Raw genomic sequence first — 18402 nt, 5'->3', positions numbered from 1 at the left:
ATGTACCTGAAATCCACGCAAAGTCTATTTCGCTCTCCCACGGAAAACATTGCCATGTTCGTTTGTTTTTAATTTTAGACACGATTCAAAAGCAAGGGGTAGTAGGATGGGGATGTAATATTTTCAAGCTCCAGATAACCAAACGAATCCCCACATCATCTCATTGCCTGTTACAGCTCATCTTCTGGAACCCGCACTGCATATCAGACATTAATACAATTGAGCGAGTCCAGAAATATTTCACGAGAAGAGTCCTCCACTCCTCTGCTCGCAACAAAATCCCTTATGCCACCAGGCTTGAAATTTTGGGCTTAGACAATTTAGAACTACGCCATCTTAGGTCTGACCTAAGTGTAGTACATAAAATTATCTGCTACAACGTCCTACCTGTCAATGACTACTTCAGCTTCAGCCGCAACAATACACGAGCACACAATAGATACAAACTTAAGGTAAACCGCTCCAAACTCAATTGCAGGAAATATGACTTCAGCAACAGAGTGGTCAATGCCTGGAATGCACTTCCCCAAACTCCCATAACTTTCACCTTAGACTTTCTACTCTTGACCTAACCCCATTCCTAAGAGGTCTGAAAGGGGCGTGCATAAGCACACCAGCGCACCAGCGTGCCTATCGTCCCTGTCCTAATGTCCCCATTTTATTTGTATCCATTTCGTGCATTCATAATCATGTTTATACTGATATCTGTTATCTTATACACCCTTGACAAAAATAAATAAATAAAATAACATTTTAAAAAATCCAGGGCTTTTGCAGAGAAAGTGACTTACACTTTTAGTTGAGATGGCTTATTTGCCTCTCAAAAAAAAAAAAAAAAAAAAAAATTAGAGCAGAAGACTTCCAGATCATGATTTCAAGAAAAAACAGGTCATCTTCTACTTTTTCTACAGGCTTGTTACCCAGGACAGTAAAACTAATATCTGCTCTCCTTAAAAAGTACAAATACCTTGTCTTCATCACTGGGATTCCTGCTTACTAAAATAGCCTACAATAAGCCTTGCACACAATCGTCACCACCAGAGCATTCATGGTTTATCTCTTAAACATCTCTACGGGCTACCTGCATGATTTTTAAAAAAAGGGGGTAGGGGGAGAGAAGGAAACCAGCCTTACCTGAATTTTCTTAGCTGTGTGAATCTACCTGTCAATTATTTTCCACGCCTGCCCAGATACTTGCGACCTCACTGTTTTGTTTTGGTTTTTTTCCCCTTATGTTTTTTTTTTCCACGGTTGCCTTGTTTGCAGCAGTAGGTTTGCACAGGGAATTATCAGCTGGGGAGAAAGCCACAGCCGAGGGATTCACAACACCACACAAAGCGCGGCCATCCAAAGACACTATTCAGTTCCAGTCACAGGCAACCGGAGGTTTGCCACAGCAAAACGATAGGCTCACGCCGGTAGCATCTGGTCGTCAGCGTGAAGATACAGGAAAGCCAAGGTGGGAAAGTTAACTTGGTAGCAGTGAAAAAGCAACGGATCAAAGGTGATCTCGGAGATTAAAATCAGCAGGGTTGGCCATAAACAAGAACTGGCTTTCTTTCTGCCTCCAAGAAGGAAATTTCTGCCAAATTGAATGAACCTCAGTTGACATTCTAGCTATGCAAGATATACTGGCTCCCCTCCGAATTAAAAGCAAGATCCAGAAATTTCCTCAACAAGACCTGATTGTTTTCCCACCCCTAAATAGGATTTATGGCTTATGCAACTGTTAGTATGGTAATACAATTCCTCTTCCTTTTTAGTCCATTATTGCTGAAAATATTGTGGTTATCATTAAGACTTGTCCCACCCGGACAAGGAAGTTTACTCGCCTCTGTTCTAATTCATACACAAATACTGAGTATTGTCTGACCTTTTCAAGATTTACATCGTAGAATTTGAAAAAAGAAAACAAGCTCCTTTTCTTTTTACAGCGAAGCTTATGTTCTTTACAATATTTGGGTGTTTGTGTTCTCCAATTTGATTATTTTAAAAGGGGGGGGGCACATTTTAACTCCAACATTATATAACCTGTAAAGATTTTGTACAGCTAGCCCTCAATTTACGTCCATTTGCTTAGCAGCTGTTCAAAGTTTAGGACAGCACTAAAAAATAGAACACTTATGACTGATCCTCACACTTATGACTGTAGCAATGGTCACATCATCATGATCCAGGCACTTGGCAATTGGCTCGTATTTATGTTAGCCAGAGTTTCTCGGGACCATGTGATTTCTCAGCTGCTTCCAACAATTAGTGGGGAAGGGGAAATTGCAAAGCATGATCACGTGATGCCTCGCTTAATGACTGCACCATTTAACAGAGAATTTTTTGGTACAATGGTGGTCATAAGGGGTCCTTGGTGCTCACCTCTGAGCATGCTTGTTTTCTTCGAGACGTTTCATTACCCAAACTAGATAACATCATCAGTGCTAGAAGGGAGTGAAGATTGTGGAGTGGAGAAGGAGGGGGAGGGGGGAGGAGGAGGAAGCCAAGTGTGAGGTTCTTGGTGCTCTCTGAGCTTATTTTCTTGCAGATATTTCATTACCCAAACTGGGTAACATCATCAGTGCTAGTACAAGCAAGCACAGCGAGCACCAAGGACTCCTCATGTCAACCTGAGCTACAAATATTCTCCTTTATTAACTGGGGTGACAATTTGAGGACTGATTGTAATCTGATCCACTACTGTATCATCTTTCGGTTGGTAGTCTAGAGAAAAGAAGGACTAGGGGCGACATAACAGCAGTATTCCAGCATTTGAGAGGCTGCCACAAAGAAGAGGGGGTCAATATATTTTCCAAAGCACCAAAAGGCAAGACAATAAACAATGGATGGAAACTAATCAAGGAGAGAAGCAACCTGGATTCAAGGAGAAACTTCCTAACAGTGAGAACAATTAACCAGTGGAACAGCTGACCTCCAGAAATTGTGGGTGCTCCACAGAGGTGGGTTCTATTTTTTTTTACTACCGGTTCTGTGGGCGTGGCTTATTTTGTGGGTGTGGTTTAATGGTCATGTGACAAACAATTCTTTAGGATTTAGCAGAGGTACTGGTCTACCAGGCTAACTGCTTGCAGAGCAGTACCGGTCTACCCATTTGTTTTTGGAGCGTTCCGGTCTACCTATTTGTTTTTGGAGTGCACTTGTCTACCACCACACGGCCTTTTACCGCTGATCAGCTGTAGGGCGGCCCTTTGAAGCACCGTGGCAAGAGTTTAAACAGTTTTTTGCCGCTCTGCCACCACCGAGAGCATCGGAAACCGCTTTCGGGCAGCTTGGCCTCAATTGCCAATCTACCACCACCGAGCGGTTTACAAGGAGCAGATCGGTTCTAGCCGATCAGTTGGGAGGCTTCTTGGCTTCTCCATTTAAAGCTAAGGTGTCTTGTTTCCCCCCCCCTCTTCTTTTTCAAGTGAGCCCTGATTTTTTCCTTCTAGCCAATCAGCTGGGACTTGGGAGGCAGCGAATAGATTGGGGGTGGGGCCAGGCAGAGGTGGTATTTACTGGTTCTCCGAACTACTCAAAATTTCCACTACCGGTTTGAAAGAACCGGGAGAACAGGTAGCAACCCACCACTGGTACTCCATCACAGGAGGTTAAGAAAGTACTGGACAGCCACTTGTCTAAAGTGGTATGTGATTTGCTTGAGCAGATGAGAAGACCTCCAAAGTCCTTTCCAGCTCTATTCTGATTGATTGATTGATTGATTGACTTCTGAATGTTTCTGGTTGGCTACTGGGCTCTTACATTCTGATATATTAAAGCTTATCTTATTTCATTTTTGTCCCCAATGGCTATTTGGGTTTTTCACCTGACATTCATGTCTTTGGTGAACTTTTGTTTCATTCCCACATTATTTAACTTAAATTAAACATTATTTAACCTAACAGGCAATATTTTCTATGCAATATCACATAAACTGAAAATGGACATGCAAATATTTGTAGCAGGCTATGGACGAAAGCCAAGGCTCCTGTCAAGGACAAATTTGAGAACATTCCTGAACAGGGCTTAGTACATTACAAATAATGCTCTTGACAGATAACTATGGAAGGTATCCAAAGCCATGCAGGCATTCAGAGTTTTTCTAGACTTTGAGTAAATCTCTTCTAGAAACAAGAGTTACGTTTAGACTTATTCAGCTGCCACAGTGACCTGAATGACGCATTGGGCTATTTTCCTCCAAGCATTTGATAACCCCACCCAATGTAATTTTCCCTACAATTAAAGAAACCCAAGAACTGCTTTCTTTGAATGGAGTCCAAGTCTGGAACATGATATCATCTCAGAAGGAAATACAGACTTTATTTTTATTTTTATTTTTTCAAAAGGCCTCTGCAACCCAAGTGCAGGTAAGGTAAAGGTAAAGGTTTCCCTGCACACGCGTGCTAGTCGTTTTTGGCTCTAGGGGGCAGAGCTCATCTCCGTTTCAAAGCCAAAGAACCAGTGCTGTCCGAAGACGTCTCTGTGGTCATGTGGCTGGCATGACTAAATGCCAAAGGCGCACGGAACCCTGTTACCTTCCCACCAAAGGTGGCCCCTATTTTTCTACTTGCATTTTTTACACACTTTCGAACTGCTAGGTTGGCAGAAGTTGGGACAAGTAACGGGAGCTCACCCCGTTACGCGGCCTAGGGATTCGAACACTGAACTGCCGACCTTTTGATTGACAAGCTCAACATCTTAGCCACTGAGCCACCGCATCCATATATATATATATATATACACACACACATACACACACACACATACATACATTCATATATGTATATTATATATTATATATTATATATTATATATTATATATTATATATTATATATTATATATTATATATTATATATTATATATTATATATTATATATTATATATTATATATTATATATTATATATTATATATTATATATTATATTACTGTGTTTCCCCGAAAATAAGACCCTGTCTTATATTTTTTTGAACCCTGAAATAAGCGCTTGGCCTTATTGCCATGCACTCAAAAGCCTGATTGGGCTTATTATCAGGGGATGTCTTATTTTGGTGGAAACAGGGTACAAGTGCACGTAGACACTCTTAAAAGGTGGACAACTTAAGGCCACCACTTTTGAGGCCTTTGCAATACAGATAGTCCTCGACTTACGACAGAAAAATTTACATTTCTAAGTGAGACCCTTGTTGAGTGTTGCCCCATTTTACGACCTTTCTTGCCACAGTTGTTAAGTGAATCACTGCAGCTGTTGAGTTAGTCACACGGTTGTGAAGTGAATCAGGCTTCCCCATTTAATTTGCTCATCAGAAGGTTGCAAGAGGGGATCACGTGACCCCAGGACTCTGTAGCCGTCATAAATATGAGCCAGTTGCCAAGTGTCCAAATTTTTGGGGATCCTGCAATGGTCCTAAGTGTGAAAAATGGTGGTAAGTCACCTTTTTTTTCAATGCCGCTGTAACTTTGAACGGTCACTAAACGCACTGTTGTAAGTCAATGACTACCTACACACTCCCCCCCTTCCCATAGGAAGCTCCAATGTCCTCATGGCTTCTTGAGGGAGGGGAGAGAAGATTGTATCAAGCAAAATGAGAAAAGGCAGAATATCATGGGAAGAATTCATCCTAGTAGCAATAGAAAACTGTGGACCCAGCCATCAATTTCACTCTTCAGTGTTGTAGATGAAGGCAATCCATGATGTTCTTCAGATCTAACAACTTAAAATGCTGACAGCGTGGAGTGGCAATCACTAGTCTTAGCCTGAAATCAGCTCAGCATCCCGATAGACTCAGAAAATCTGGGACTTCCGGGTTGCTGTTTGCCGCTGCCAGACGTTCCTTTGGGATCATCAGCTTCCATCGCCTGTTAGAGCCGCCTTCACAACGGAATGACGGTTCGAAAAAACTCCGTTTCCATGAGGAAACGGAGATAGAGCCGGCAGGGGTGGGTAGAACTCTCTGCGGAGTCCCAAAAGTTTTTTTTTACTTTTGGGACGGAGCGGATGAGATGCCCCGTATCCCCAGCCGCCGCTCCGGGCTTTGGGAGACCTCTGCTGATGCAGAGCCAGGCGTCAAAAGCAAGCCTGCAAATTTAACAGACTACTCAAAGAAAATGTGAGCTGGACCTGTAATATTGAACCGCAAGTATTTTACTGATTTTTTTAAAAAAAAATTACTTAAGAGAGAGGAGGAAAAGAAAGAGGGAAAAAAAAAAGCCTTTTAAAATGGCGTTGGCTGGAGGAGAGGCTGAAAGGGAAAGTCTTTCCGTTTTCTATTATTACAATGTAGCGGAATAAATACCACTGGCTACATTTGTAGACAAAACTTTGCTCCTGTGTCTTTTTCTCTTTTTTTTTCCCTTGGAGACCTGATATTGTTGTTGATTGGAAAGAAGTCCCTTTTTTTTTTCTTTCTTGCTTTTTTTTTAACAAAGCCTGCCTGGGCGGAAACATGGCACTGAGACTCATAAAGTCAGATAAACAAGAAGGGGGGGGATCCCCCCACTAACAACTTAAAGGAACAAGTCTTAATTCTTCAGTCTCAGAAACCTGATTTTAATATAATAGAATTTTTTATAGAGGAGATTGAAAGAAGGGAGGAGATTGTGAATCAGCAATTTGAAAAATTTAAGCAGGAAATTAAAGAATTGGTGAAATCTAAGTTTGATTTTTTGGAGAAAAAACTCTCAAAAGTGGTTAATGGTTTTACAGGATTTATGATACAGTTGGACACAAATACTAATGTACTAGAGTCTAAAATGGAAGAAATTCAAGATAAATTGGACAATAGAATTCAAAAAATTGAAAATGATTTGACAAACACTCAGGATAATAGCTTAGAAGAAAAACCTAAAATGGATGCTGATCAAAAGTATGGTAATGCAGAAAATCTGCAACAGAAGATTGAAAAAGAGATTTTAATGGTACAATATAATTTCACAGAATATGCGATAAGATTAAGAGGTTTGCAGGAAAATAATAGAGATGATTTAAGGAAAATATCTTCTGAATTTCTAGCTGGGATTCTAAAGGTTCAACCTGACGAAGTGTTTTGTAGGATCGACAGAGTTTATCGAATCAACTCCTGGATTGCTAAGCAAAGGCAATTGCCTAGAGATGTGGTGATTTATTTTACAGATAAGGAAATTAGGAATAATATCGTTCAAAATTCCTTCAATTCTAATTTGCAATTGTATGGAAGAAAGATTTGGATTTACAAGGAACTCCCACCTAAGATATTGATGGAAAGGAAGAAATTTGGTTTTCTGGTGAATGAGTTAAAAAAGAGAAATATCTCCTACAGGTGGGACGCCCCAGTTGGTATTATATTTAGATACCAAGGAGAAAGATATCAGCTAAATACTGTTGAAAGAGCGGAAGAATTTTATCAAAATAGGTTGAAAATGAACTTAACATCTCCAGGTATAATACAGGATAAGCAGAAGGAGCCGGAAATAAAGGTAAAATATTGAATTACAGAGACTGTACCAGATGAATTGCCTTTGGATTTATTGGATACCCCAGCTGGACTATCTACAAATTTGAGAGAAGAGGCATTTAATCTTAATGTGATGACTTATCAAGGCAAGGATAAACATGGAAACCAATTAGGGGATATACAAGGGATAAAAAAGAAATATGAGATACAAAAGCAAAACCAACAAGACCAATCTACAAAGCAGAATAAAAACCGACCAGATGATACACATTTTGTAGAAAGGGAACCAGGATGGAAACCAAACCCACAAAAAGAAAAGAAAAAAAGAAATAGGTGGCATAAAAACAGAAATTTCTAAATCAGGCAACAGTGAAGCCAGTGATTTTAAAATATGAACGATTATGTGAAAACACAGAAGAGGCGACGTATTGGTTAATATCATCCTGAGGTTTGTGGCAGATCTCTGCATGGCCGTAACCTGGGGACGTGAAACGAGCCTTAAACTGATGGATTTGAATTATCCATTTTGGAATTTCTTTTTGTGTTGATAAACATATTATATTATCTTGAATCACAAGGCAAGAGAATTATGCTGGGGCATGCAGAAGATCGGGTTGTTACCCACTACGATGATGGGAATTAATAATCCTGATGAAACCCACAATTATTACTATATGGAATATAATTATAATGTCACTCGGGTGGTTGTTTTTACTTTTATACATATAAGAAGATATTTACTACTGATGGGGGCAGATATGATTGAAGATCCTGAATAAACTGTTGCACCAGTAAGCTATGTTACCCGATTATGGATGTTGGTTCTACCAATCCAGTGGAAAGACCTCAAAGAAGATACTATATGGATTATAAATTTAAAGTCATTGTCTTTTCTTTTTTTTTATTTAGATATAATGGAAAATATAGACATATATTTTTAAGTAGTGTGGGCAGTGAATCAAAGATGTTAAGAAATGTTGTGTATGGCAATTTTGCATGATAGTGGGTGAATAAGCTAGTTAGTAGATTGATTAGTCTAAGAAAAGGGATTTTTAAGTGTTATATTTAGGGGAGTGGAGGAAATGGATAGAGTGGAATAAATGTTAAACTAGATTTTATGGGGAAGGCCGCTTTGGAATGTTATAGTAATATATATAGAAGATTAAATGTTAAAGTAGGACTTATCGTATAGTTTTAAAGTGGATGTCTATAATGTCATAGTATAATGTCTTTTTTTTTTCCTTTCTTTTCTCTTTTTTGATATGTATGGATAAAGGGGGATGTTATAATATTAATAATATTTTTAGTAAGTAAAGGTCAATATCTAGAGGAGGGAGTAAGTAATCTGTTATGAATTAGGCTTTTTTTTGTTATGAAGAAGTCACAGGGGGGGATGGGTGGGGAGGGGGGGTTAGGGAGGGGGAGGGAGAGGGGGAAAAAAGGGGGGAAAAAATTTGTATTTGAAAACTTTTTCAATAAAAAAAAAAAAAGAAAATCTATCGAGATTCTTAGTCATCCTGGTCATAATTGCCCCAAAGATCCTTTTTTCAAGAGGCAACTGGACTTTCTTGTTACTCTTTGAAGACATTTTGCTTCTCATCCAAGAAGCTTCTTCACTTCTGACCCAACTATGAAAGATGATCAGCTCACAGCCCAGAATGAATCAAGAGGTAGAGTGCAGATTACTACGTTTTTACAAGGTTGAACAGAAAGAACCAACAACTACTAACCCCGCCTGTTCTTCATATAGAGTAAGGAAATCTAACGCCATTTATCTTCAGAGAACGCATTAAACTGTTCAATTCCTGCACTAAACTGTTTAGCTAAAAGCTCTTAAGAAGAAACTGAATTGACCTGAATCGTATGCTGAACCAAGTGGCATCCAAAAGCATGCGATAAGAAAGTATAATTAAACCAACACAACACTGAAAATATGTAGACAAGAATTAAATACATCATATCTACACTTAGTTCAGTCATAAAGCCAACAATTTATAATGATGTGCTGGAAAATTCTAATTAAGCACCCCAGATATTAGCCTGGTTCATTTCATGCAACAGTCATCTCCAAAATAAGCAATGAGCTTGAGAATATGGTCCAAACTCAAATAATCTCTTTATTCCTTGCTTGTATGCATTCCATTCTCCATACCAAACTATAGTACAACATTATCTAAACTGATTTTAGCAGTGTAGCTCTTATTAATGCTCCCAGACAATTTCAAACTTTGATGTCCACTCCTGAATTATAAACTCAATCATTATCATTACTGGAGTATTTTCCTTGTCATGCTTAACTTGGGGACAGAATACACAGCTCACTCTTATTCCATAACTTTTGGACATTTCTATTTAATATTGTATAAACACCTTGCTGAACTCAGCTTGAGCATACCTGGATTCCTTGAAAGGTAGGAAGCTTAAAAATGCATGTTTAATTTCCTCATTGAATTCTTTTTTTTTTTTTAAAGTAGTCTAAGTGGCATTTTATTCAGAAGCACTGAAAAGCAAGTGACATTGGTGCTGAATTTTAGACACACTGTATGTGTAAACACTAGGATCTATAGTGAAAAGTCTTTACAAAAAATGGAATTAGTAAAAAAAATAAGAGGGCTGGATGGTCAGGAATTCCTGGTTCAAAGTTAGGAGGCAGGTCTGTCTGACAAGAGGCCATTAGAGAACAGCAAAAGGTTAGCTAGTCTGAATTTAAAAATAATAAAAAATAAATGAACAAAGCTTCTCAGCAGCTGCAAGAAAACCACATGGTTAGACTCGACTAGCAGAATTTTAGGTAGCCTTAAATTATAGACTAAGCATCCATTTTTACTCTGAAGGCTATGTTGGGTGCCAGATCCAGCCGTACACAGGTTCACATATATTCATCTCCATGTAAACTTTCCCCTTTCTAGTCATGCCCGTCTCTAAGAGGCGGAACTCATTTCCATTTCCTGGCTGAGGGAACCAGGGTTGTCCAAAGACACTTCTGTGGTCATGTGGCCAGCATGACTATTTGCCGAGGTACACAGAACGCTGTTACCTTCCCACCAAAGTGGTACCCATTGATCTACTCGCATTTGCATGCTTTCGAACAGCTAGGTGGGCAAGAGCTGGGGCAAGGATGGGAGCTCACCTTGTCACGTGGCACTCGGGTCTCAAACCCAGGCTGTCTGGTTTCCAGCTGACAAGCACAATGTCTTTTAACCGCAGAACCATTGCGCCTCTCCATCTCCGTATAGATATCTCCTACATATATTCTAGCATACTCACATCTCCCTCTTTCTCTCTCTCTTTCTCTCTCGTGTCCTGTTCTCTTTCACTAAGCTGTTGAAAACCAGTTCTCAGTACCATCCGCTGCAGAAATCCGTCATTTAATTTCCTCCAACCATCTGTTCAAAGTGACTATTTATCTGGTGGAGATCCACTGGCATGGTTTCACATCATAACTGACAGTAGAAGGCAACGATCTATCCCATGCTTGATCACTGCCAGCTAGAAAAAAGCGAGGAGGGCACTTGTAGGTGGAAAGTTTGCCAAGCAAAATGTTATCTCTCCTCCAGCCTCAATCTGTGATATGATATAATATGAGAGACTCTGCAACAGTTCGCCTATGTCATCAGAGCTATTATTACAAACAGCTGCTTATGCCAGGAAGGAAAAAAATAAAAAAAATCCAGGCCAGGAATTTTTCCAGTGCTGGAAGGCAAGATAGGTTGATCTTGCCATTCACTGAATGAAATCTGCCACCGGATCTCATCAGTGGCGGGATTCAGTCAGTTCGCACCACTTCAGGAGAACGGGTTGTTAACTTTCTGAGCAATTTGGCAAACTGATTGTTGGAAGAAATCATTAGGGCAGAGAACCGGTTGTTAAATTACTTGAATCCCACCACTCGATCTCATATATGGGTCATGTGGACACCATAAATGTACGCGCGTCAGGGGTGGGTTCTACAATTTTTTACTACCGGTTCTGTGGGCGTGGTTTATTTCGTAGGTGTGGCTTGGGGGTAATGTGACTGAGGGGACATGGCCAACTTTTTTTTTTTTTACTTTTTCTTTTTTTTAAAATTTGATTTATATGCCGCCCTTCTCCGGAGACTCAGGGCGGCTTACAATGTGCTCAGCAATAGCCTTCATCTTTTTGTATATTTATACAAAGTCAGTTTATTGCCCCCACAATCTGGGTCCTCAATTTACCTACCTTAGAAAGGATGGAAGGCTGAGTCAACCTTGAGCCTTGGCGAGATTCGAACCTGCAGTAATTGCAGGCAGCTGGTCTTAATAACCAGCTTAATAACAGGGTGCCTTAGACCACTGTACTACCAAGGCTCTTTTAAAAGCATTATTTCTACAACCTTAAGAGGTTGCAGAAAAAAAATGCTTTTAGAAGCCTCTGACGATCAGGCAAGTCAGCTGGGATCACCACAGGCTTTTAAAGGGATTTTTTTTCCTACAACCTCTTCGGCTGAAGAGATTGCAGAAAAAATGTTTTCAGAAGCCTCTGACGATCCCAGCTGAGCTGCGCGATCATCAGAGGATTTTTTTTTAACTTTTAAAAGCATTTTTTCAGCCGAAGAGGTTGTAGAAAAAATGCTTTTAAAAGTTTTTTTTTTTAAAAAAAAGCCTCTGATGTGGTGGGCGGGGTAAGTGAGGGGTGACCGGGCCGGGGACCAATTCGGGGGCGTGGCCAGCCAATGTTATTACTGATTCTCCAAACTACTAAAAAATTTTTACTACCGGTTCAACCCACCACTATTGCGCGCACAAACTACTGTTTTAAACGGCAAGCGTGCCTGGCCTGAAACATGGGCAGTGCTGACATCACATCGAAGGAAGAATATTCGTTATGTACTTTCTCTCCCCGGCAAGATCGATGAAGAGCTTTCTCAAGAAAGAGCCCAAGATTTTAGAAAAGTATAATAGGCTTTCGACATATAAAGCAGGAGTGGGAAACTATGTCCCTTTTTATGACCTGTGGACTTCAGACACCACCCCACCCCAAAATATTGGGAATTGAAGTCCGCAAGTTATAAAAGGGCCAAAGTTATCCACCTCTGTTCTAAAGTAATCTCCCTTGGAAGCTAATGAGAATCTCTTCTATTTATTTACTTTTTTTTAAATTCAAAAACACAAATGGATCAGAGCAGGGGTCTCCAATCTTGGCAACTTTAAGACTTGTGGACTTCAACTCCCAGAGTTCTTCAGCCAGCAAAGCAAAGCTGGTTGAGGAACTCTGGGAGTTGAGGTCCACAAGTCTTAAAGTTGCCAAGGTTGGGGACCCCTGGATCAGAGTAAATTTTTGACTAATGCAAACTTCTACATGAAACCTGGAAGACGATCCTGACGCAGAAAGGAAGTAGCAAATTATCACCCCACGCCTTCTGAATCTAATACTGGTAGTTCTCAACTTATGACCAGAATTGGGGCCAGAATTTTCATGATCTAAGCAAGTGGTTGTTAAGTGAGCTGTGTCTAATTTTGCGATCTTTTTTGTTGTTGTTGTTGCCACGGTTGTTAAGTGAATCGTTGCAGCCATTGAATCCTGCAGTCCTTATGCAAATCTGGCTTCCCCCCCGCCCCCCGCTCCCCCAATGACTTGGCTTGTCGGAAGCTCGCCAATGGTGATGATCGCATGACCCTGGGATGCTGCATTTGTCATAAGTACATGCCTGTTGCCAAGTGCCCAAATCTCAATCATGTGATCAAGGAGGGGTGGGCTGCTGGGGGTTCACAGGGGTTCCTCTAGCTAAGAGTCTGTGCAGTTTGAAGAACCCCCAAATCCCACTCCTGGCTGGCCCCGCCCACCCTGCCCCGCCACTCCCAGGAGTCCCCACATGGCCTGTTTTGGATGCAGGTAAGTGCAGGACGCACATGGAGGCTCAGGGAGGGCAAAGAAAGGGCATACCGGAAGTTCAGGAAGGCCCATTTCTGGCCTCCAGAGGGCCTCTGGAGCCTGGGGAGGCCATTTTTGCCCTCCTGGAAGCTCATGGAAAGCCTCTGAAGCCTGGGGAGGGCAAAAACACCCCCCCACCACCACCACTGTGGTGCAGGAGGCCAACTAGGCCACGCCCACCATGGCCATCCCCACCCGGCAACTATTTCACTGGCAGGAACCTACTGCAGAAGGTAAAAAGACCTTTACAAGCAAAAATGTCCTCCCCACCATCGCGCCTCCTCCGCCTTATCTCCATCCTTGCCATATTGCATTATACAACTCAAAAGGTTAGTTACTTACAGTCGTCTCCTTTCTGTCCTGCAACCAAGATAGCAACGCATCCAGAAGATCGAGATCTACAATCCCATTTGCTTTCTACAAACAAAGAAATGAATGACAAAACACATTAACCAGATTAACCATTAAGATAAATGAAAAGGGCACTTGCGCTGTTCCCATAGTATAACTCATCGAAGCTGAAAACTCACAAGCTTTTCATGCTGGTGGGCCCCTTCTTCAAAGTTGCACCAAAAAGAGGTGTGTTTTTTGGTGTGTGTTTTTTAAAGAATTTTTAAAAAAGAATCCTAAAGCAAACAAGTGAGCGAGAAAAATACTTCATTCTCTGTTTCATTTAGACAACATTCCTAAAAAGAATGCTCCAAATGTTAGGACTGTGGATACAGTACAACACACAATTGGTGCAGTGGCCTAGAGCTGGAGCTGTCGCCTCACAATCAGGAGGCTGTGAGTTTGATCCTAGGCAGAGGCAGACATTTCTCTCTCTGGACACGTTGAGAATATATCTGCTGAATATAACTCCACATTGGCGACAGGAAGGGCATCTGGCCAGTAAACACTCAGCTCCATTCAGTTGCCCAGACTCCACCCCGTAAGGGATTCTGGGAGCATTAAAAGAAAATGATACAGCACAATACACATCTCTTCATAAGCAAAAGGAGAATGTGGATCTGTTTGTCGTGGACTGTGCTGGGACATACAGAAAATTAAGAGCACATTACAGGTGGTCCTCGACATACGACCAGCGAGATATTTGTTAAGTGAATTCTGCCCTATTTTACATTCTTCTTTGCCTCAGGTTGTTAAGTGAATGACTGCAGTCGATAAGTTAGTAACACGGTTGATAAGTGAATCTGGTTTCCCCATTGAAGGTCGCCAAAAGGGATCCCTTGATCCTGGGACATTGCAACTGTCATAAATATGAGTCAGTTGCCAAGCGTCTGAATTTTGATCAGGTGACCATGAGGGTGCTTGCAACGGTTGTAAGTGTGAAAAATGATCATAAGTCACTTTTTTCAGTGTCTTTTTTCTAAAAAAAAAAAATTGATTTATATGCCGCCCTTCTCCGGAGACTCAGGGCAGCTTACAATGTGCTAAGCAATAGTCTTCATCCTTTTGCATATTTATACAAAGTCAGCTTATTGCCCCCACAAACTGGGTCCTCAATTTACCTACCTTAGAAAGGATGGAAGGCTGAGTCAACTTTGAGCCTGGCGAGATTCGAACCTGCAGTAATTGCAGGCAGCTGGTCTTAATAACAGGGTGCTTTAGACCACTGTACTACCAAGGCTCTTTTGGTTCTTCAAACCGGCTTTTCAAGATGGTTTGAAGACGGCTCTTCAAACCGTCACTAAATAAACTGTCGCAATTCGAGGACTCTCTGTAGCGCACGGAGCCATTTCTGTGGGCATGCGAACCGTCACCTTAGGTCAGCTCCACCGTGCATGCGCGCACACCTCCCACTGGCCAGCAGACTTTCGGGTCTCTGTTGCACATGCAGGAGACATGCGCGCATGGCTATGCCACCCCTCCCCTCCCAGGAGTCTCCACGCAGCCCGTTTTGGATGCCACGTTAAGTATAGGGCTGGTGCGGAGGCTCTGGCAGGGGGAAAAATGGGCCTCCCGGAAGTCTGAAAATGGACTATTTCCGGCCTCTGGAGACTTCAGGGAGGCCTGCTAGCCCAAAACAGGGCATGGGGGGGGTCACATGTGCCTGCGCGGGGGGGCAGTGCAGTGCAGGGGGCTTGCATGCGCATGCATAGGGGGCAGGGCATGTGGGGGGGCATTGCATTATGGCTGTGGGCACACGCATGCACATGCTATTACACGCACATGCGCTCTTGGCACCCAAGGAAAAAGAGGTTAGCCATCACTAGTATAGGATAAGCTCCTTAGAGAAGAATCACAAATGATGTCATTTCTCAGAAAGTTTCAAACTGAGTAAAGCGGGATGCTGTGTTCTTTTCCCACCTTGTTTGCCACCTTCCAAAGCACAGCATCAAAAACAGGACGTGATGACGTCCAGGCAGGTGGGTGGAGCCTCCCACAGCCGGCGCTATCGATTTGCCCGAACCAGATAGAACCGGATGAATACCACCAGTGGTGCGCATGCTGGAGCGCTGGAAACCCGAAGACCAGCTGTCCAGTGCGCTGGTCTTTGGGTTTCCGGTGCCCTGGCGTGTGCAAAGACCAGCTGGAAACCCGAAGAGCAGCTGGCGTCAGTGCATGTGCCCACAGAGAGGGCTCTGATTGCCACGCGTGCCATAGGTTCGCCATCACAGCCCTATATCATTTCAGACAAATGATTGTCCAATCACTTCTTAAAAACTTTCAATGTTGGAGCACCCACAACTTCTGGAGGCAAGTCGTTCTACTGATGAACTGTTCTCATTGTCAGGAAATTTCTCTTTAGTTCTAGGTTGCTTCTCTCCTTGATTAGTTTCCATCCATTGTCTTGCCTTCTGGAGTTTTGGAGCATGGTTCAACCCCCTCTTCTTTGTGGCAGCTGCTTAGATATTGTTGTAGCCCACCAGCGGCCTGCGCGGATTGTGGCTGATCCCATCGACGAGGAGGCTGGTGTGGGATAGTGCCAGCAGTCAGCGCAGCCGGCGCTCACGTCAGACAGCGAGGAGGCTGAAGAGGATGTGGTGCCAGAGGCAGAGACTCAGCCTGGGCCTTCAGAACTTCCAGGAGCTCTTTCAAGTGGAAAGAGTGAAGTGGAGGAGCCTCTCCTCAATGCTCGAGCACGCAGGGCTGCCAAAAGGCAGGAGTGGCTACTCAGGAGGAGGAGGTCTCCTCGAGAGTAAGGTTTGAGGATAATTGGCCACTCCCTTAGCCTATTTAAGTCGCATGCAGTTAGTAATTTCTTGCTGGAAACAATGTGTAATTATTACAGAGCATTTTTGAAGAGTGAGTGTCTTATCGTAGCTTGTTTTCTGGGCTGGTTGCCAACCTTTGCTGGACTTTGTTTATTCTTGGTATGTTATAATTTTGATAAGGTCCGTTGGTGTGTGCCACAATCCTTGGGAATCCGGAGCTGGGGCAGAACAGATATTAGGAGACGGCTATCCTGTCTCCTCTAGTCCTTCTTTTCACTAGACTAGACATCCCCAACTGCTGCCAACGGTTCTTCATATCTTTTAGCCTCCAGTCCCCTAATCATAGGCAATCTGACAACTGGACCCATAACATATTGTGTTGAATCATGTGGGGTGGGCCGTTGAAATCAAGACTTAAATTCAGATAACCTAGGGAGAAATACTGTTCCATTTTGATAACCGCTCTCTGCTTACCAGTTATGCAGCAGAACAATGAAGAGGTGCTAGAGGGCTCCCAGGTTCTCTTTCCAATTGGACCAGTGAGATGCTTTGGATGGTAGCATTATTCTCTCTATACCTCAGGACTGCCATCTCTAAAACAGAAACAATACAATGCACTTCAGAGCGAGGCTGAAATTAACCTCCATGTTCATTCAAAGTAGGCTGTTTCCCCACCCCACCCCCCAAGATTCAGATGGCAACAGGTAATCCTTGACTTATAACCACAACTGGGACTCAAGACTTCCATCACTAAGCCATGTGGTCGTTAAATGAGCCAGGCTCAATTTTACAACTTTTGCAATGGTCATTAAGCAAATCGCACCGTTGTTAAGCGGATCCAACTTCTCCACTTCCCCACGGACTTTGCTTGTCAGAAACATACGAGGAATTGGCGAGTACATGACCCCGGGATGCTGCGTGGGTGCTGCGGTGGTCGTAAATGTGAAGACAGGTCAAAAGTCCCTTTTTTTAGCACTGCCATAACTTCAATTTGGTCATTAAAAGAATGGTCGCAAGTCGAGAACTACCTGCATTCTAATCAGTGAAGATTTTGGTAATTCTTCTCAAGGAATTGCACTGCTCACCAGGACGTCTACATGTCCCCTATGAAATGTATGACAAGCTCCTGCCCCATCGTATTTAATTTCATTTGTTTTCAATTAAAAGGAATGTGGACTCTGCACTTAGACCGATTCTGATGTGCTCTTTAGGAACAGTGAGGCTTTAAAACACAGAGGGAAATTCGGATTTACTAATAGGCCTTTGATGATTTGGAGTAGATAACAGCTCCTGTCTCCCAACTATCAGACAACTGAAAAAAAAAAAAACCATTACATATGATTTTGTGGTTATGTGTTGCATAGTTTGTTTTGGTTCTCTTGCACGGCTTGGTGATATTTTGACAGGCAGTGTTTTTAAAACTGACTAAATGAAGACAACAAATACTAGCAAATATATAAATTACGCTTCCCTTGCTTGCACAGCTGAAATTTAAAACCACAAGTTCTATGCCTTTAGGTCCCTGGTTTGTTTCCTTAACAAAAGCTGAGAGCTTCAGTTCAATTATTGATTTAAAAATTTCTTAGGCTCGCCATGTGTGCAGTCGCTTGTTCTTACAGGTTAAATAGATGCATTTTGCGTCTGGCTGGAATTCACCAAAGAAACAACATATTGATCACTCAGAAGGTGCCTATGTCTGATCAGATGAATTCCACACTATAGCTAAGGGACAAGCCATAACCTCGGTAAGATAAAAGACAAAGCTATTTATCTCCAGCCGTAGCATTCAACCCTTGCCTTGAATCTTTTCATGCTCTGCATAAATATCATCCCTTTCCTTTTAGCCTTTTCTCAGCCATCTTTCTCTGCTAACCTTGCTTTGACCACTGTGGGGCTCTGGACAGCTTCTTGTCTCTCATTTTCTCTTTCTCT

General features: G+C 42.2%; 1 protein-coding gene across 15 annotated transcripts in view; it reads right to left on the bottom strand.

Annotated features, from left to right (window-relative positions):
- The window catches only part of ST3GAL4 (ST3 beta-galactoside alpha-2,3-sialyltransferase 4), a 174770-nt gene that overhangs the window by 72885 nt on the left and 83483 nt on the right, over positions 1 to 18402 (bottom strand). For 8 of the 15 annotated variants that reach the window (XM_087876027.1, XM_087876023.1, XM_060693555.2 and 5 more), the window contains exons 2-3: positions 16945 to 17063; positions 13655 to 13729 (exon numbers count right to left, since the gene is read on the bottom strand). Coding sequence is in view for 2 of the 15 variants with exons in the window: in XM_034421933.3 (XP_034277824.2) it covers positions 10688 to 10768 (81 nt within the window). In the remaining 13 variants the exon portion in view is untranslated. Of the gene's footprint in view, positions 1 to 387; positions 537 to 1134; positions 1373 to 10687; positions 10868 to 13654; positions 13730 to 16944; positions 17064 to 18402 lie in introns of those variants that run through there. The other 7 variants (XM_034421938.3, XM_087876022.1, XM_034421933.3 and 4 more) reach the window with 4 other exon arrangements.

The sequence above is a fragment of the Pantherophis guttatus genome, chromosome 9 (genome assembly GCF_059756535.1).
Source record: "Pantherophis guttatus breed Tessera chromosome 9, ASM5975653v1, whole genome shotgun sequence".
NCBI lineage: Eukaryota > Metazoa > Chordata > Lepidosauria > Squamata > Colubridae > Pantherophis > Pantherophis guttatus.
Note: the sequence above shows the minus strand (reverse complement) of the source record. Positions and strands in the feature narration are given on the sequence as shown.